At 38.5% G+C, this 21,298-nt stretch overlaps 1 protein-coding gene across 3 annotated transcripts in view; it reads left to right on the top strand.

The window, feature by feature from the left end:
• MIPOL1 (mirror-image polydactyly 1) overlaps positions 1–21,298 on the top strand; it is a 185,899-nt gene that overhangs the window by 154,658 nt on the left and 9,943 nt on the right. For all 3 annotated transcript variants that reach the window (XM_039705098.1, XM_039705099.1, XM_039705097.1), the window contains exon 12: positions 10,053–10,283. In XM_039705098.1, the coding sequence (XP_039561032.1) occupies positions 10,053–10,283 (231 nt within the window). The remainder of the gene's footprint in view (positions 1–10,052; positions 10,284–21,298) is intronic.

The raw sequence follows: 21,298 nt of genomic DNA on the forward strand, positions 1-21,298 counted from the left end.
ATATTAAATTTTTACACATTTTATTTCAATAACTCACTGGTCAAAACTCATGAGGGTAAAGGAGGAGAGAGGTGAGGGAAGCTGATTTAAAATGTTTAGGATACAGAAATCCATTCAGCACTGTTTATAGCCTCTTTCCAACCCCTACACTTGAGAGCTTCTCCTCACTGATTTTTCTCCAGCAGCCACCAGTCTAATCTCTTGCTTTTCAAGAGGTATGAAAGTTGTGTGTTTTGGCTTACAGTCATGTGCCATATCCAGCTGATGGCCCCTTTCACTGGGAGGAAAGAAAGAACATCTCAGAAAACAAGGATGTTTGTGCTCAGGGCAGATCAACAAAGCACAGGAGGCTTCTGTCACTGCCTGTGCCCCATGGTGACAGTGGTGGCTGAACCTGTAATGGGGAGGCAAAAACTTGTGAAAAACTGATTTTCCATTAAATTCCCAAACCTGGATCTGTCTGCTGAGGTTAACAAGGTTGATGTGCATTGTTAATGTATGCGTACTGTTAATTAGCTCTTTAGTGTCTTCCCATGAACAATAAATGGCACTGAGACCTGAACCAAATATGGACCTCAGGTTTCCAAGATGCAGCGCATGTAGATAGTAAGAAGAAATCCAGGACCCCAAAAGCTTAGATTTTAAAGAAAATGAGCTAGGGAAAGACACTTTATTCCTAGTTTCAGCATGGCAGGCTGAGTTCTGCATGTTGTGACTTGCTCAGTACCACACAGAAGACGTGAAACAGAAGAGGGAATTCAAGACAGGGCTCTTATCCCCAATCCACTAAATCATTCCCTTAGCATGTGCCCTTGTCTCACATTAAGGAGAATGGCCCAGACAAGTCTGCCCAGTTGCTTCAGTAAGCTTTGGTACAATAGGGAAGCAGACTTCCCTTATATTAAATTTCCCAGGCGCTCCCTTTATCATTTAAGCCATCATTTTAACTGCCTTGTTTCATAGTGCTTAACTGTCCACGGAGCTGTATGATTTATATGAGCAAGGGTTTGGCAGCAGCAGCTAGGTAAGACATGGCTTACTGAGTAGTGATATGCTGCCATTGTGTCATTTACATGGCGTGCCGGAGGTGAGTTGCTAAGTGTGTATCCACACAGCAATCCCCAAGCCAAGTGCATTTTTTGTATGGGAGAAGCCATGATGGCATTAAAGTCGACATTTTGGGCGTCTTTACCCATGTGGAGGAGAGATTTCGGACTGCAGCTCCTAGTGAGTCACCAGCCATTGCAGAGTAGTTCATGTTGCTGGGTACAGTACCAAGAAAGTGGGGAAAATGTGCTGGGCACACTCACCTAGAGTTCATCAGTACCTCACTTACTGGCACTCTGGTGACCAAAGCTGGGCATGGGCTGGAGCACAGTACACCATGTTTGCTTTTCTTCAGAGTTGCATAATTTTTTCAGTAACGCCTTTGAGTAAGTTCAGACAAAACTGTTCAAAAACTCTGTTTTATTTTCTTGGGATAGGAAAGGAAGTATCCTCAAATTTTAAAAGTTACATTTTCTCTTTTTTTTTTTTTTAATAATTGAAAGATTTAGTTTTTTTTAACCCACTGAATCTTTCAGTAAGAAAGTAGGGACAAGGAGCAGAGCTCCACATGATTCCCCTTCTCAGGTTAGTCACACTGAGGGCTAGCTTTAGGGCTACTTTTTCTAGCTTTAGGGCTACTCATCTCATCCATGAGATCATCCCTCTATGAAATACCATATGTATTCAATTATTCCATCTTTGAAACACATTCTTCTAATTGCCTTCTCCTGGAGAGACTCTTCTCTTCCTCAGCTGGATGTTCCTGGCCATGCTGGAAGGCAGGCTGGCTTCCAGCTTGGGGTCCAAGACAGATTTTTCTCTTGCTCTTCTGATTCAGTGGAGGAGTTAAGCCAAGTGATCACAATAGCAAATCAGGACAGCCATAAAATTCACAATCATGTCTGATTTATAAAGATAACATTGTATTAAGTAGAAGAGATCTGAGGTTTTTAGTAACCGGCTTTCTTCAGCTGATCATTTCTAAATGGTGCCAGGTACTTCACTGCTTGATTAATTTATATGCCTTTATGATTTTAATTAATAGTGTTTTCACCAGAGGCAATTACTAGTGATTAGAAAACTTGAGGCTGTTCACTTTATCTACGCCAGTGTTTGGGAGTTATTCCTGTGATCTTTATTTTTGAAGACTATTGAATAGCATCAAGAGCACAAAGGAGGCCATGTAAACACTGGGGGAAAAGTAATGCTTATTCTTCTGGGAAAACATTTATGGTGATTCACATTTTGGAAACTGAAACACTATCAATGTTTTACTCCCAGATTATTTTCCAAGAAAAAGCTTGGATCCGTTGCTGAATCGGTTTCTTCAAAATACTTAGGCTCAATATTGAAGTTGGATCATACAGAAGAGGCTGGAAGACTGTGCTGTGGGAGAGAGTCAGAGGCTTCCTCCATTCTCTGTCATTAGCACAGAGCCATGCAATAAGCCCATTTGAGTATGTATGGTGATGTTTGGATCCTACCTGGCTGTAGCAGAGGGATACCTGCATGACGTGAAAGGATCAGGACAAAAGTTTCTTTGTTAGAGATCTAGACAGGCAGCTTTGTACAGAAAAAATAGAAAATGGAAACATGCTTAATAAAACTCATCACATGAATGTACCCACTTGGAGATGGGAATATTCAATGTATGGGTACAAAAGGTTTCTGGATCCTAGTATAACTATTTTAGAGTCAGGTTTTTTTTTCCTGTGAAAAGAAGCTACAAATCCTATGTTATCTTGATGTGAATAAGAGCTAAGAATTTTTCATAAACTGAAGCTTTGTAAGAAAATCTCAAATGTGCACTTGTATAACAGGTTTTGAACGAGTTTGGCACAGTATTTACTAGTACAGTATAAAGGGCTAGGTTCCTTGATGTATATTTCTAGTTGGCATTTTATCAAGGAAATAAACTTTGGGTTTTCTTTATATTGTGACATGTGGATTGAAACTACATTTTCTCTGTCCAAAGCGTTGATTTAAAAGCATTAGATCATTAAATTCAGTGCTTTTGCATAAGACTAAAATTGTAACTGAACAAATTATTTATGCAGATAGAAGCAAGATAAAGTTTCTTTCAAGAGTTCTTTAACATATCAGATTGATAAGAGTCAAAACACCTTTACTGCCATTAAATATTTACCAAGACTTGGCTTTTGGAAGAGGGGCAGTTCAGTGCAGTGTGTTTGGCTCCATGCAATGCTATTGATTAGCTATCAGAAGGACATAGTTAATGGGTAACTGGAGGTATTACAGAGCTCTCCACATTCTTGTCAAGTCTTTTCTCTGAAGATGACCTAAAATAAAGTCAGTTACAACTGGCGTTCACCTGAGACAGATTGCACAAGTTCGCCTACGGTATGAACAAAAGGTTCACAAGGATCAGTTGACCAGGTCTTAGGCAATCCTTTCTAGTAGTTGTCATCACTGCTGGACTTTAGAACTGCACGTGTTTACATTTAATTAGAAAGAACACACAGTTTACATCGCACAGTAGCTATCGGCATCGAATCAGAATTGATTTCCGCTCTCTTTCTCAAATGGCTATTTCTTTCCGACTAATTAAAAAAAGGCACATAACAAAATGACTCATATAAATTTTAAAGCAAAGTAAACACTATTCCCTGGAGACAAAAATAAAAGTCAACAGCACATAGTCATTACATTGAGCTTGTTTTCAGGTGATTCTGATGCCTGCATTATGATACGCATCAGTGCCATCAGATTTGTTTTAAAAAGATTTATAAATGGCATGCCCCTTTGCACTGAGTGGACACTTCATTGACTGTTTCAGTTTTTAGGGTCAGGATTCTTATTTATTTCAGCTGGATTGTTGCAATTTATCTGAGTTGATTCACTAATATTCCTACTTTTTGCCAAAGGATTTTATTAATTTGAAATAAAATCATCTGTGTGTAGGTCATTCATGTAAAGTGGAAGTCAGGTGCCATTATCATTATCAGTGAGAAGCTGCAAAGGAAACTAAAGGCCCAAGCCATATTAGCCTTAACTTCATGCATAATTTCTAAAAAAGAAATCTCCATTAGATTTTATTAGTCCTGCAGGCAAATCTAAATTCAAACTATGGTGACAGGCATCATCAATTAAGGCTTATGGCAGAAATGTCTGGCTCTTGAGTGCCCCCATTCTTTGTCATCAGGAAAGATTTCTGCGGCTGGCATTTTGGAAAGTAAATGGTCACGCCAGCAGTACTGTCAAGCCTGTGGGAACGGAAGGGGTTGCTGAAGGTCTAGACCGGGTTGGTGGGTGTGTGGGGACTGTAGGAGCTGATCCTGAAATACCTAGTCAGAAGGCTTGATGTTCCTTTATGCCCTGGTTTTCTTGTGAGTGACAGTGTTCAGGATGAAGCTCTTGGCAAGGATCATCAGAAAAGGACAAAAAAGTAATACATAGTATTTTAAATTACAAAGTAGTACATTGTTTTCTACCAGTTTTTGTTGGTATGCCAGTGGCTGTTATTTTAGTGCACCTCCAAGAGTTACTGCTTTCTTAATTCAGTTTAGATTTGAGGAGAATGGTGCAGTGTTCTTTAAATAGTTGTCAGAAATGTTGTTGAAAACATCTCAGTATAAAAAATAAATCGCTGTGACCTTTAGGACAAGATCCTCTGTGTCTCTTCCACCAAGCTTGTGTTTCTGCAAATCCCTGACATCGGCAGTTTCCCTGCTGGCCCCAGGCCAGAGCTGCTGGCTCCACATCACCCACGTACACACCCCTTCAGTGATCCATGCCAACCCAGCGGCCTCCAGCAACCAGCAGAGAGGCACAGGTGCTGCCAGCTCAGCCTGGGCACGGGGAAGGTGGCCGTGCCTCTTGTCTGTGAGCCCGCTGTGCCCTCCTCTTTGCCTGCTGCCCACACCTGAGCCAGGGGCTGCTCTGCCTCTGCTAAATGCTCGCACTTCCCAGGGAGAGCAGACAGGAGGTTGTGATACACAGGAAAACATGGAGTCACTGGCACCATCTTAGATGTCCATTATATTCACATACTGAGGTCACTCATGGTGCCAGCTCTGTCTTCGATTAATAGATAAGGTTCCCTCTCTATTTGCAGTGTTACCTAAATAATCTATTACTGTAGGGAATAACTACAATATTACAAATACTAAGTTAAAGTTATTTTGTTAACTAAAGCCATTGGCAAATATTTAAGAATGGCCAAAGCATATGAATTGACAATAAAGAACAGATACAAGATAGCAAAATTCTTATTTGTAGCATCTAGTGGGATAAAGTGAACACCTTACAATTTTTTAATTTTCACTTAATTTTACTTAGTTACAAGCAAGCCTTCATGGTAAATGCTTAGGCTAGAATATGCTAATACGGCCAATTCCCTGTCAAAAATGACTGGAACATTTTATGGTAAGCTTGGTTCTAGGAAAAACATAACTTGGGAAAACTACAAAGAATATTTGCAATAGTTTGCTGTATTGCAGTTCTCTAATTAATGGAAGAAATGTAAGAATCTGTGAATCTGTGTTTTGCAATTAGCACAGATACATTGTGGAACTCTGAAGGTGTGGAATTAATATTAAAATGTAGCAAGTAGTATTCAGGATTAAAGCATAAAATCTACAGTAGTCTCTTCTGTGAACTGGTGTGCACTATATCTCTGTGTGAGAAAATAGCTAAGCTGCAATCTTGCAGTCTCTAATCAATAAGAGATAGCAGAGACCCCAGCCCCTGGTGGATCAGGTACCCAGGGAATTCAGGTGGATTTCTTAGCTACAAGCTGGCTCCTTAGCTGTGGGCCTGTGTCACAGCACCTGCCGCAGTTGGGACAACTGCAATACACAGAGGATCACCACACCATTTCAGAAGGCTTTAGATATTCACCCATACAGAGTAACACCTTACCACATAGAAGGCTTCAAGCAGCTGCCCTTCTTGTTCTTCAGTCCAAACTTTTATAAACCTCATGTTCATGCATTGCACCTATGTGCCTTCTGTTCTCTTTGTGAGTGGTCAGTGCCCCTAGGCACTCCATGGCTCATTGCTGTCAGTGCTGCTCACAGCTGTGCCCACTGGGGATGAGGCTGGCCACAGCCCCACTCCCAATTACCACAGGTCTGCTCTAGCTGAAGGGAATAGCACTATAACTGCAAACACATCAAAAACACTTCCTTCTACTGATCAGTCCCATGTATGTTTTGCTCTGTTTCGACCAAACTATTAATCCAGAAATTATTTTTGTGGAGGTCCTAGACCATTTGATAGCATGGTGAATGTGAAGAATGATAGGTGGTGCTGAATGTCATGTGCATGTCACTCACATAAGGCTGTGCTATCTGAGCAATTTGCCCAGGGGCTGCATAAAGTGAACAGAAGACATTTGATTACTGTTCAACTCCCTAAATGAAGAGTTTGTAATAGAGGTATGGTTTCCAATTATGTCTTATTTGAGAGCATATCTTGGTAGTCCTTCAGCTTCATGAAAGGCTCAGATTATTAACTCTACATCCTTACTTCCTGTCCCAGGCTAATCACAGGGAAATGGTAGGGGTACTTCAGTGGTCCTGGACAGTAAAAATTAAGGTGAAAAGTATATGTTTGCTGTTTGGCATCACCAGAAAACCATCTGGGTTTAGTTTTGTCCTAAATTCTGATTGTGCTGCATCTAACTTAGCTCTTTGAACAGTGATGAGTCTCTTAATATTAATAAAGCTCAGAACATTTTGCAAAGGTAGCATTGTGATTGCTCTTATTTAAAGATGAGACCCAAGGAGGGTTTGCTAGTGGCCTTTAATTGATATTTGTTGAAACACAGAAATTCTAAGATGGATAGTAGTCAATTCAAGTTTTCACTGTAGCTAATGAACCTGTGTTTGAATCGTGTAGTGTCCAGGCTCTTAGGACCCTGGTACAGGTTGCAGATTTCTCTAGATCATTTCAGGACTAAAGGCTGAATCTCAAGGTGCCACTCACTGTTGTTCCATACTCACAAGTAATTGAGTCTGGACAGTATGGACATGCCTGATCAGCACCGATCTGTTCACATAGTCTGCTGTGAAGTCCTGAAGTTGTATGCTCAACCACCACAGAGAAGAAAATCAACAGTGGCCTCTGTTCAACAAGTGGTTGAGGTTGCCTGAGCTCTAGACTAAGAATGCATGGGTACATCACACAAGAGAGTTACACTGTGATGGACTGTGACAGTGCAAAGAGCACGCTCTGCATTATGTGCAATGAGCATTCCTGTAACATAGTCCATACCTGCATGCCAGAGTCTGCCTTTGGCTGCTGCCTTCAGATAAATTAGCGAGAGGTGGTTTGTTGTACTGGGAAGAAAACACAGTCCTCTTACCTTGTGTAAATGCAGGCAAAGGAAGAGTAGTAAAATATTTGTCTATGGTAGGGCCATGTCATCTAGTTAGCAGTCTACCAGCTGTCAGGCTCCTGACTCACATGTATTGCAAACTTGACTGTTTAATATCTTCCACTTCACAGCAAAATTTCAAAGTCCTTTTAGGGCTTATGGGCTTTTTTTGATACCGTCTTATTGCAGTGTTTCCTAAGAGCACCTTTGAGGTAGTACTTTCAAGGTATCGATGCTGCCTGGCCCTTGAGTGCACTCAGTGGCATGAGGGGACGCTCTTCAAAGCCACCCTGAGTGCAGGCTGAGGTCTGAGAGGTCTCCAGGACCTGTGAGAAACATTTGTGGTGAAAACCAAGGTCAGAGCTACATGCCTTTGGGAACATTGGACATGTTTATCACTGGGGTGGAGGCAGAGGGAGGGAATGGGTAGGGAATGTTTGGTTTTTTGCTGAGTTTTTTTTTTGTTCCTTTAGGTGGAAGGTTTTGCTATGTTGTTCAGTTATTGCTTCAGGTGGAAAATCATTTCCCACCTAGCAGCAAAAGTATGCCAGGCAAGGTGAGAAGTGTTTTAGGAGCAGCACTTCACAGAGTTGATTTTCAGCCAAAGTCAAGTCCCTCTGGGAGCAGTTACAACTGGTGATATTTCTTGGCAGGATTGAAATTACTCTGACTTTGGTGACTGAGGAAGCCTCCTGCTCTCTACAGGAGCTGCACAAGTGATATCAACCCATGTCACTTTTTCTTCTGCCTAGACACTTAAGGCAGGTCCCTGAACTCTCAGACCCAAGCTGGAGCAGGAAAGAGGCCGTGTTGCCATAGTAAAGCGAAAGACTCACTAGCAAGAAAATGTGAATTAATGAAATCCAGGAACTATTTAAATACTTCTGTGACCCATTCTTCAGGCCTAGAACTCCCATTTCTTTTTCGTTATAGCATGAAGAAATAATCTTCAGGTAAATTAAGTAATTTCAAATTGGTACATTTCAGAAGGGATGAAATAAATGTATTTTACCAAAACACATATTTATGGAAGTCTGGAAATTACATGCTTTTGAAAAAAAAAATGTTAAAAGATCTGTCAATCACAGTGCCTTTATCTGGAGGAATCACACTGGTTACAAAGTGTACATCAGAATCTATTGGTCACTCAAATGTAATCATTATGAGTTAAGACATGTAGTATTACATTGCAATTATAATAGTATATATGTGTTTTTCATGGCCAGTCTTTGAAAAGGAGCCCAGTTGCAGTCACAGAGAGCCAGTGTTTTAGGATCTAAATAAATTACTTTATTTTTCATATATTCTGGGAAAAAACTCCGAGCTGGTGTGAACCAGGTAGAATATTTCGTCTGTCCTCCAGTTTTTGTTGCTTTTTTTTTTTTAATCAGGGACCCACTGAACAGTTTAGCTTCTCATCTGTCTTTTTTGTTCTTTTAATCTTGTGCCAGGTGTTTAAGAAGTGGGCAGCAGTGGTATTTCAGTAACCTGCTTTCGACATTATTTGCATACCTTTGTGTTTTTCCATGGTGATCAATGCTCAGCTGTAGTGGAACTTCAGTCAGTAAATTTTATGTGCAACTGTTAGAGTAATTTTTTTTAATTAGTCCATTCTAGGAATGCTAATGTCCCTTTATAAATATTTATATTTTCAGTATGTCTTCATTTAATTGAAAAGATTTTTCACATTGTTTTCAGATAATCACAGGTAGTATGCATGATGACATGTCAACACTCTGACCTTTTAGCTTCTCTATTTCTCTTAGTTGATCCACATTTTGTTTGTCTGTGTGTATTATATTTTAGTTTATTTATGGTTTTCCTTTATGGGCTGTTGGAACAGTCAGTGTTTTCCATGCAAACACCTTAATAAACTGCAGAGAAAGAAAATATGCAATTGCATACTAGCAGGTGTCATGTAGACTGTCTTGAATACTTTAATCAGTGTGTTCAGCTACTAGAAATCCATGCAAAATAATGTTTGATTTGTCCAGAACTTTCTGGCACACAAATACAAAGCATTTACTACTATATTCTGGTTTGTGCATTGAAAGAGTGTTGGTTTTGTACTCTTTGATTTGGAATCTCTATGAAAGTACCTCAAAATCCTGGATAAAACTGAATGGAGACCTTTAGAATTGATTAGCATGTGCAAATCATATTACTAAGTAATCCTGCTGATTTACTGATTTTAATTTTTGAACTGTAGTGGTTTTATTCCTTTCATTTTATTGAAAAGTCTTCTTTTGCAAATAAATCCCCTGTAGCTGGTGGCTCTGCTTGCTAAAAGAGAGTCCTGTGTACCACAAGTTATTAACGCATCAGTAACTTATACTGATTAATTCAACTTCATGTAAATCACAATAAAAACTTTTTGTTGCAGCTCAGAGGTGATCAACAAGATGCTACAGCTGAAAAATACTTCCTCTTGAGTTTTTGTTGAATTTTTTTTTTACTTTTTCAAATTTTGATTGTTGTTACATACTTCTGGAAGAGCATTGCAGGAAAGGTTTGTTCTTTTTGTTCTCTGTCACTTCTGAAGTATAATTTGTTTTGTTACTAGTGCATGTAATTCCACATATATGACAATATTGATAGTATTAATTAATTCTTGCAGCTCAGCCTTAGACTGAAATTTAATAACATTATGATTTGGTTTTCCCAGGTTATACAAGTCTTTGTCTGAAGGATTGAGTCTGAAGAACCAGCCTAACTGTGCTTTCAGTACTTCTGAAGGTGAACTGCAGGGAAGGGAGGATGTTGTGACCCTAACCTACGGCCAGATTGAAGAACTGGCAGCTCAGCTGCAGCAAACTCGATCAGAACAAAAGGACACCGAGCTGAAGCTCCAGAAAGCCCTGGAAGCTTCACAGGAGGCCAATGAAAAAGTTCAAAAGTAAGTCACTTGCCTTCCAACAAAAATTGCCGTTGTAATCCACAGGAAGCATTTTTTTCAGATATTTTGTCTATAACTGAAAGTGTGGCAGTACTCAGAAAAGGTCCTTTAAAATGATTCTTCCTTTGTCCTCATTTCCTACTCAGTGTGAAGCTGATCATTTTAACAGTTTTGTGCTATTAGGCAAGTCAGGGTACCTCTCATTACTGTTAAGGAAATTGCTTCCTCCATGTGCAAGGCACAGAGAAAGTCTTTCCATCTTCCATGAATGGTTTTCACTGTTCTTTTACCCTGTGGCAATCCTATGGCTACGGAATATTTCCCTTTATAATTGCATGGTAGAATATTACGGTTCTCATTTCTGTCCTGTTACACATCTGGCAAGTTTTATGCCACAGTAAATGTGTATGGGGTTGTATAGGGATGGCTTCAAAATGTCACTGAGAGCCACAGGAAGTCTCTGAGTCAGTGAACAGAGACTGTATTTTCTTTCCCATCATGAGTTTCCCTGTTAAAAGGTTACTGAACTCCAAAACCTGACATTCATCTCTAGTTAAGTACTTATTGTCATGTTTGTTATTAGTAGTGCCTCATCACTGCATTACATTCATCAACTGCAAAATTCTCCTCTCTCACCCTTCCAAGGTTGCTGATGCTGAGCTGATGCAAATTTTCTGTCTGTCCATATATGTCTTCAACTTTAATGTCTACAGCATATTTACAGAGTAGCCAGAAATTGGCTTATAATATATTGCAGGGACCTAACAAAAGCTTTTCTTGTTTAATAAAACCACATGCTGAGTTCTTCTATTTTTAAATAGTTCTATTCCTATATTTTTCATTTATTCATAACTACATAAAATATAATTAAGATATTTATATATGAAAATGCATCTTTTTAGTCATCTCTTTAAACCCTCCAGTGATTGTATAATCACTCAAGTCTTTATTCGGAGCACTTAGACACATTTGAAACTCTGAGAGGTGTGTGCTTGCTAAAACTATTAAAAAATTTAAGTTATGGTAAAGAGAATATTGGTGGAACCTTTTTAACTGTGTAAAGTTGTTACATCTAGTTTTATTTATAAATGTTTAATAATATAGCTATTTAAGCAGAGGTTGAGTTTTCGCTGTTTTTTCTTTCCAAAGTGAAACAATCTTGTTTAATCCCATGTACCCAGGGTGGCTAAAGTAGAAGTGCAGCCACAAACTGAATTAAAGTAGTGGTGATGCACCACTATAGTGAAAAGAATTTACGTAATTTAACATGCTCAACTACTTGGGAAAATTTTGGTCAGGTTAGTTTTCATTATTGTTAAGATCAGACGACTGAGCCTATAGCAAAATCAAACAATTGGTTGAAGTCTTTTGATGACAATAGCATGCCCTTTTTACCACGAAACTGTGGAAATGCTCTGCCCGTCTTCCCAGCACCCGGAGTCATCCACCCCCATCTTATAATTCAACCTGCAAACAGATTAAGCAGCTGAGTTTGTGGAAAGTGTGTTTACTTTGAGCTAAGAACCCTTGTGTGACACTATAGAGATTCCTCTGACACCTCTGGGAGAGCTACACAGACAGTTCGTACTCATCAGCAGGGAAACCAGGCTGAGAATTCCCAATTTCTTTGTAACCTCAACTGCTTCATACAAATCAGTGTTTGGCAATTAGGCAGGAACTCATTTGTTAGCTTAGCATTTTATTTAGAAGATGTAGGATGTTCTACATTTCTAAAAAGAACTGACAATTTATAAACCTGTCAACAGAAAGGCTTTTTGGTATTAATTACAGTAGTATTAATTATTAGCACTGCCTTAAGAGGATGCTTAGTGTAGTTTAAAATGTGTCACTAAAATTCATAGACTAAAGGCCGTTATAAAATAATCTGTTTTCTTGACTTCTTTACATGCTCGACTAAAATTGAATTCTGACATATGAAGGAAGTAGTTTTGTCAGCTGTATGAAGTAGTTTCTCAATATTATTCAGTAAAATATCAACACTTAAAAATCAGAAGAGTGAAATATTTATGACCTTCATTAAGAAAAAACATCATTGTAAATAAGAATGTTGAGAAAATATGTACTTTGTATCTTCATACAATGTAGTTTACTAGTTCTACACTGCCTCAGCTAATCTCTCCTCTGGCAACACTAAAAAATTTTTTAATATTCTTAAAAACTTCAGTGTTTGCATTCAGCATGATATGCAGAGCTTAAAAGAGAGTTGTAATTCTCCACAGCATTTCCATCATGTCAGCCATTTGTGTACCCACCGGTAGTTGTTGCTTTCTTGACATGAAACCAAAGTCACAATAGTGGTCCTGTGCTTTCCATCAGGACAAAAAGCATCTAAAAAATTTCTTGATCCTATCCTACATGAAACAGCAGTTGTGAACCAGAAGGGGGATGTTTTGGTATCTACTTATAGTCAACTTGGGCATAGTAAGCATCTGTTCATACTGAAGTAGGGTGAACATCTCACGTTGGCTAGCTGAAGTGTGAGATGTAAATTGAGCCTGTCTGCTCCTGCCTGTGAAGATGATTCACCATCCTAACAGGGGTGCTGGTGTAAAACAAGAAACATTGATGCTCAGAGGGTGGCCACATAGATTTAGCTGCATTTGCTTGAATCTCTTTTGATTTTGAGACACTATCAATATACACTTATACTTTTAAGAGAGCGCTTATCTTTATAAAGCAAGTACACGTTTTAGCTGTGGTCTGTGTAAATAAGTACATGTATGCATGCTCAAAACAATACATATTTATTCAGTAGACTATTATGATCTGCACAGTAATATTTTTAATCAATATTCTGGAATGGCTATGACTGTAATTTTCTAGATTTAATTACTGTTTCTATTTTGTTTACAAAGAATTAGGGCAGGAGCACAGAATTCACCAGGAGTGTTGTTATAGTAGCACAGGCCCCCTACAAGTTTGTCCTGCCTGAGAAGCCAGGAGCCAGCTGGTGCAGTCCCAGCAGGGAAATGGGGCTGACCTGGAGAAGGTGGCTGGGAGAGCCTGTGAATTAATTAATACCTCTACCAACAGAGGAAGCAAGGCATTTTAAAAATGTCCTTCCGGCTGGAACCTCTGGGATTGTGGAGTGGTTGCTGATGTCAGTGAGATCAGAGCAGGTTATAATGTAATACCAAATCAATATTAGCCAATTATCAGTAAAGGTTGAGGCCACTTTTGATGTTTTTCCAGAAAATGTTCTATTTTTCTGCCACAGCTTTACAGCTGGCGTGAATTTTAATGCAATTTGTCTACTGGGGCTTCTGGGGGCTTCTGTTTTTTTCTCATAATTTAATGATTCTAGCTCAGTAAAGCACAGCTCTGCATGTAAGCACAGCTACACTTGCATAGTCGTGTAGCTGTGTGAAGTGGCAGAGGAGGGTGAGTGGGTAGAATGTCTATGTAATCCTCTAAAAACAAACACAAATCCACAAAGTAACAGTGCAGTACTAAAATATACAGGTATGAAAATAAGCATAAATGGTGAGAAGGATCCTGCCTGCTTGTGTGCTTTGTCAAGGTAGCTCTAACTATGAATAAAGCTAATATAAAAGTGATGTAAACCAGAAGTCATTGCTTCATTTGTCCTTAACTGTTTATTAGAGACCTTTTCAATTTTCTTTTTCTTCCTTTTAAAGAGGAAGTCAGGAGAATTGCAGCTTTGAACAAAAAATTTCAGTTGATTGAATACATAAGAAAACTAAGTGGTCTTCTGAATTAAATTCTATCCTTAATAACATTTGCTTTACCCCTTAAGATCAGATTTATTTTTTTTTATCACCTAACTTTCATTGTGAGTGGAACACATCCTTTATTTGTTTAGTCCTGAATTTCCCTCCAGCCTTTTTGAAAATGCTTTCTCTGCTTTTGTACTTGTTCATTTATTTTCTTAGCTGATGCTGATGTATAAGTTCATCTATGAAACAACAAAACCAAAAAGTTATTACCAACAGCTGACACAGATGAAAACAATACAAAAAATATAAAGAAATAAGAAGCAAGCATTTATTAAGTAATTAGTGAACCCCTCTTCTGCAAGTAAAACTAATCTGCCTTCTGAGTGCGGGGGCTGTGTGTATTTCAAATCAATGTCCAACACGTTCTTCAGTGCTGGCTGGAGGGTCTAATCTTTCCCAGAATGATCAGAGCAGTGCAGTTGAAGAACAAGGATGAATATTTGAATAATCACACCACAATGTGAGGTGACCCTCCAACAGGGGACTGACCAGATACACATATGGATTTTGGGAAGAAGCTCTGATGCTCTTTTTTAACACAGCTGTGAGAAGAATGTGGCTAAGACCCAGTAGTCTTTCTGGAGTATAGCTGGCAAAGGAAACCATGAGGAGAAGAGAATTTAACACATGGGTGTAAGGGAGTTCACTTCATTGATGCGATCTGAGGGGAATGTCTAATGACTGGAAGAATCAAACTTGGCAATGAAAACACAAAGCTCTTTTCATCAATTCAAACGCTGACTCTAAAGCTGCAGATGGTTACCTCCAGCCTTGCCTATTCAGTGTGGGGTTGTATAAAATGGCACTTTGGTGAATACTAATAGATCAAAACAAAGATTTAATAACATAAAGATGTGGTGTTCATTTTTAAATGAGGATACAGGTCAGTGTCTCAGAAAAGAGTGAAATAAGTATCTTTATGTATGGGTCTAAAGTCTCTGGAGATTTTTAACTGCAAACATATCTTTAGTGTACAGATTTTATTCAGTACAGGGAAGCTATGCAGGGAACAGGCTAAAAGCAAGATTTCAGAATTATTATACTAATTGAACCTCTTTGCAACATGCAAATGTTGTTAACTAGTTATCTCCTTTTAAAGTCATACCTACATATATTTAGCTGAAGTATATATTGTAGCTTGTGTGCGTTGAGCTACTTGTTGTAGGAAAGAATGGAGCTAGTTAATTAGAAATTGCAGGCAGAAGCACTTCACAAAAGAAACAAGTTGTACATTCACTGGGACTTAAAGCTGTTTGTTTTGGAGGAACCATCAAGTCTTAGAGAACTCAGTTGGCTTTATTTTAAATTTGAGAGAGCTATTTCTTTCGTTTCCTTATTTCAAAACAATAAATATGATTTGCTTTCTTACTTTATTAAGATGTTATATTTCGATGTTGAGACTTTTCTATTAAAACTAAACTGCTTTTTTTGGGGTTTTTTTTTTTTTTACTTACAAAATTGTACTCTGGTGCATGTCACATCAAAACATTAAATACTGGAGGCTAGGAGTACAATTTCATAGATACTAATAGTTTCACTGACTTGTGTCCGTAAATAAGTTAGCACATGTCAAAAGTGATTTTCCTTTTAATGATAACTACTGAGCTGCCTGCTGCTGTGAAATTCTGCTGAGTTTGAATAGTTGGTAATCTTTTAATATCATATGGGGAATAATTTAACTGGTGCTGGTGTTTTGAAATGTAAAGTAAGTCCTGGTGTCTTGTTGAAGAATGTAGATACAGAGCTAGTTTCTTAGTTACAGCAAATTGACTTTGCTCTGTCACACTAAGTTGCATTCATTTGTCTCAGTTAAGGATATGACCTGTAGTTTACTAAGAAACAGATGCTGGTGGGTACATTCAAAAGACAAGTGAGTGAGGGCATGGTGCTAAGAATCTTATACTTGCTATAGCAATCCACAGAAGTCAATAGATATCAGAGTTTGTGTGGAAGGAAATGGAAAGCAAAGGAAGACAACTTTTGTAGCAATTTAAGATACCAATGCAAATTAGCACAGGTTCTGGTTTTCAGAATTGGTTCAAAACTTATTAAATGGGGTTCAAAATGGAAAAAACTCCTTGATGAGGACTGATGTGTTGGCTGCCTCATACAATGATTAAAAGCAGATTATAGCTCCATGGGGCCCATAAGAGATACACAATCTCCACAGGCAGGGTTTTATGGTGTTTAGGAAACCCACACTAGCCAGATGGAAGATTCCCAGACACGCAAAACTACCACATACTCTGAAGAATTCTGCAGAGCTGATGCAAATTTTTTTGGCATACCAGACATGAATAGGAACATGAGAAAGTTCAAAACACAAAATCTAGTAACCATCACTTATATCACATAGAAAATTATTACCATAGAGTAGCAATTAGAGGCTGTGTGAATGTACCAGATTTAGGGGCAATAGGCTGGAGTAGTCAGCGAGGAAATAAGACTAATTGAAATGTTTGAAAAAAGTCATGCTTGATCTAACTGAAAGCAGTACATAGCAGGGTCAGGATTTTTTTAAATACTTGGAATTCTGCACTAACACCAGTGATTCCTCTCAGAAAAATTCCCCTCAGACTGCACTAATATGCATGGTAAAATGATGAATTAAACAGTCTTGTAGAGATACCTATTTGTTGTAATAAAATAAAAAAAAAAGAGCAAGCCAATAAGGTTACTTGCAGCCTCAGAGAAATTTAACGTATAGACAGAAATCAATTTTCTTGGTCTGAAGAAAATAAAATATTGGACTAATATTCAAATCTAAGGTGAGTTGAACAAATTCAGTCATCATTGGCGTATTCTCTGGACTGCTGTCGTTACACATTTCTGTATCACAATCTGTAGGCAGATTGTTTTTCCCTTGGTAAGGCTAACATATTATTCATACTGTACAAAAGGAAATATGTAACTTTTGGAAAGCTGGAATGAAATGTATTTTCCTTATTGGATTATATTATTTTTATAGAATTACACCTTTTTTTAATTGGGCACTTCATGTTGCAGTCCAGCTAAAAATTTGCAGGCTGTGATGGAGGGAGTGCCTAATAACTCAGTACCACTAATACTGTTAACTTCTCTGCCCAAAGAAGCATTTTGGATAAGCACTTGGGATAGAAGGACTTGGATAAGCCTAAACAGAAAACTCCTAACTGAAAAAAAAATTATAAAACAATTGACTTTTTGTCTTTTCTGCCTGATTTTCCTGGAGACAAGTGGAGAAGCACATGCTGAGACAGAGTGAGGCACGCTGGTTTCAGAGATCCATGCAGAGCAGTGTGACCTCAGACATTTCTTTCAAAAGTGTCCTTGGCATCTGCCCCCATCCTCCCTTTAGTTTTCTAAGTAGTTGTTTGGGAACAGGGATTCTCCTCCAGGGTGTGAGAGAATGGATCTGAGTTTTCTCCTCCATCTGTGGAGATTCTGTGGAGATTCATTCAGGTATCCTGCACCTCAGAGAAGCATTTTAGCCACACAGGTCTGGTCTGAATGCTCCCTGTTCCTTGCTTCGAAGCAGTGCCTTGTAGCAGAAAACAGTGCAGGCTGCTTGGATCAGAGAGGAGCAAATAGTCTACTCACCTCTGAGAAACAAGACCTGTTTCTGACACTTACCTTTAGGGCTTTTTCTCAGTTTTATCCAATGCCTCTTGAACATAAATACAAAACCAATATTAGAACTTCCATCTCCCGTTTTCCAGGTGGGCACCCTTGATCTCCTCCCACAGAATCCCACCTTCAGGTCCAATAGCATTTCATATATTTCTTCTGTAGAAATTCACAACTTCAGAAAGAAAAGCGTGGAAGTGTCTTCAACCCTGGTGTGTACTGCTCCCCTGAGAAGTGACAGATGTGGGATAAAACCAGGTTTTCCTTAGCTTGGCTGAATGCTCTAACTGGAAGTATTTTTTCTGCTTGCCTTGAAAAGGAGAACTAGTAGCACTGCTATTGTCTTTATCACCTTCAAAGAAACTTGTGGCCTTATTTTTAGAGAAGGTAGATTGAGGACTTCTGAAGAACCTGGAGCAAGACATTAAAAGTTAGGGACTACCCTTACTGGAGCAGGTTGTGGTATCACTACTGAAAGCCTCATACAATTATAATGTGTGATATTGCCAGAGCAGATTATGGGATATCCTTCTCCTGGATATTTGGGGTGTCATAAATCGTAGTGAGGCCTGTAGCATCTGACAGTTTATGATCAGTGCCAGTATTATGCTCAGTGGTGCACTTAACAAATGAAGACAAAAAAATCCCAATCAAAGGGAATGACAGGTGTGCCTTTTGTGCATTCCTTGCACAGCCAAGATATCCATTGGCTGCAGGGAGTTTCACATGGATGAAGAATGCAAAACTGCACATATAGTCAAAGTCAAGTATTTATTTTCTTTTTGTAGCTATGGTTTACTTTTACTTAACCTCTGTACATTGTGGATTGCAGTGCAGATATTGTTTTGTTAAAGTATGGCTAGTTACAATATAAACACAAATATTTATTGTCATTTGAATATTTATCATCTCAGCCTTTCACGAAAATAAAAGCAGTGCTGAAACTTCATTCTCTCAAACACTAAAATGTATTCTATGAAAGTCAAATGTTTTCAGAGTCAACATAATCACAGCATCCCAGTTTTTGACCTGTGTGTTCATTTACAGTTTACTTATAGCTGCTTCAGAGAGATGGAAGTTTGTAGATTACAACATGGTTTTATTGATTTATCAGTAGCAAAATACACTAAGTATACACTCAGTAAACTGGATCAGCTAGCTCTTGGGCTTGTATTGTATAATATCAGCTTGTTGTGGAATACTTCAGAACAAAATCAGAATGTTGGCATAGTTAACTACAGTGGTGTAAACCAGACTTGCAAAGACTAATATTTAGTAAGACCAATAACACAAACAAATTAGATTTTGAAGTTGTTTGCCCAATAGGAAGAAGCATGCTGACACAGTATTTGTAAGCTTATAGTTAACTATTCTATGACAAATTATTAAATAACTTTGAACAGCAGATTGAGTGCTCCTTGAAGAATAGCAAGAAAACTTTTTCTCAGACTGGCTTTTTTTTTTAAGATGAAAAAAGTGTCACAGCAAATACTCATTTACTTTAATATTTTATATCCAAATAAAATAAGTCCATGGCATTTACATTGCCGTTACTAAATAGTATTTGGTTTGTTTGCAAGAGTCATTTATTTGTGGCTTGGCTGAAGGAATAAAAATAAATTTGCGGTTCTTTCTGTTAATACTCATACTGTTTCTTAACATATGCAAAAGATTGAATACTGTAAATGTATATGCAGAAGCTCAAAAAGAAAGCCCAGACTTTCTGAAGCTTCTGAATTACGTATAACCTTTTAGAGAATTGCTGGGACAGTTCTTTACAACAACAAAAAGAAATAACTGACTAAGCCAACAAAGTATTTTATTTTAAGCAAACCTGAAATCATTTAAATTTTCCCACTGCTTAAACTTAAGTATATCTTTACTAAACCAGGGGCTAGTTATCTGAGAAAAAAATTACCATTTGTGTTTCTGGACTACTACTGAGCCATTAATTAATAGTCAGATTTTTCTATAAGACGTGTTTATTTTAGCAAGGTTTTGTAGAAGGGCAGCATCAACTGTGTTTGTGAGAGCTAACAACAGCTTTAACCCAATAATCGCCACTGTTGATTTGTTGGCAAGTTGCTTGACTTTCCTGTTCTACATTTATGCTGTGATGTGGGTATAAGGATACAGATTCAAACACTGAGCTGTTGCAAGGCATAAATCTTTAGGACCAAATTTTATCATTTTAGCTTCAGTTTATGGAATTCTTGCCCACAGAAAGTATCGGAATTCAGCCTTTGAATGAAAGACACTGCAGGTATTGTGTATTGTGCAGGTATTGAAATGTGTACAATAAAATTATATCATTTAGCAATTTACTTTGTGCCTCATAATATATGAATTTCTATAATTTCTATTTCAATCCTTGATAAAATAATCATAAATTATTTAAGCGATATAACATATGCGCATCAGATAAAAGGGATATCTAAGTGATGCACTCAGCACAAAAGACATTATGTAGATTTTACTCTGTGCTTTTGAAGAATTTTTAACTCTTTACAGAAAGCCAAATTTTTATGGTTTTGTCAACAGAAATTAAAAGGCTATTCTCCTGCAATCAGTCCCACTCATGTCATCACCAGGCAGAATTTCCACCAAGGGAAACATTAGGAGGAAGACAGGATGTTTTGCCCGTGGATTTTTTGTTAGTTTTTGAGGGAAGACTGCCCTTCTTTCTGGAAATGCTTTACAGAAGTATGACCAAGTGTGAGTTGTCCTGAAACCACCAGAGGGGTAGAGAGTTGACCTGCCAGTCTGAGCCCATTATGGAGGACTTACCACTAGTAAGAGCTTAGTAAAATGTTTTCCTTATATCCATACCTGTTTCTGTTGCTGCTCGATCTCTAAGTGCTGTGGTGGACATCATTCCAGCTTGGGCAATATCACATCGGTGATAAAATACAACAAACCTATGTAAAACCTATTTTTACTGTGAAGGGATTTGCTGATGGTTTGTAGGAAGAGATTTTCTCTCCATGAGCTCCAGATTAATTTTGGTCAAGAGGTGGAACCACTTCAGGGAGGTGGAACAGGATTGAGAGCTGCTTAGAGCCATCAAGTCTACACTGGGTTTTTTTAAATACTTGTGGAATCAAGAAAAAAGTTCCTGTTGTCTTTCTTGTTAATGATATGAAGAGGAGTTTGCCAGAGCTATGCTTTGATGGGATGTACTTGGGAAACAGCCTAAGTAGTTGTCGTGGTTTAACCCCAGCCAGAAGCCAAGCCCAAGACTGCTGCTCACTCCCTCCCTCACCAGTGGAACTGGAAGGGTAAAAGCTGGAAAACTCGTGGATTGAGATAAAGACAGGTTTGTAGGAAAAGCAAAAGCATTTTTGCACATGCAAACAAAAATACCCAGGAAATTAATTCACTTCTTCCTGTGGCAGGCAGGTGTTCAGCTATCTCCAGGAGATCACGGCCCCATCACACATAATGGTGACTTGGGAAGACAAACTCCATCACTCTGAATATCCCCCCTCCATACTCCCTTTTATACTGAGCACAGTACCATGTGGTCTAGAATATCCCTTTGGTCAGTTTGGATCACCCATCCCAGCTGTGTCTCCTCCCAACCTTCCATGTACTTCAAGCCTCTTTGCCAGTGTGGCAGTACAAAAAGCAGAAAAGGCCTTGGCTCTGTGT

This window comes from Passer montanus, unplaced genomic scaffold (genome assembly GCF_014805655.1).
Source record: "Passer montanus isolate IOZ18808 unplaced genomic scaffold, ASM1480565v1 scaffold18, whole genome shotgun sequence".
NCBI classification, from domain to species: Eukaryota; Metazoa; Chordata; class Aves; order Passeriformes; family Passeridae; genus Passer; species Passer montanus.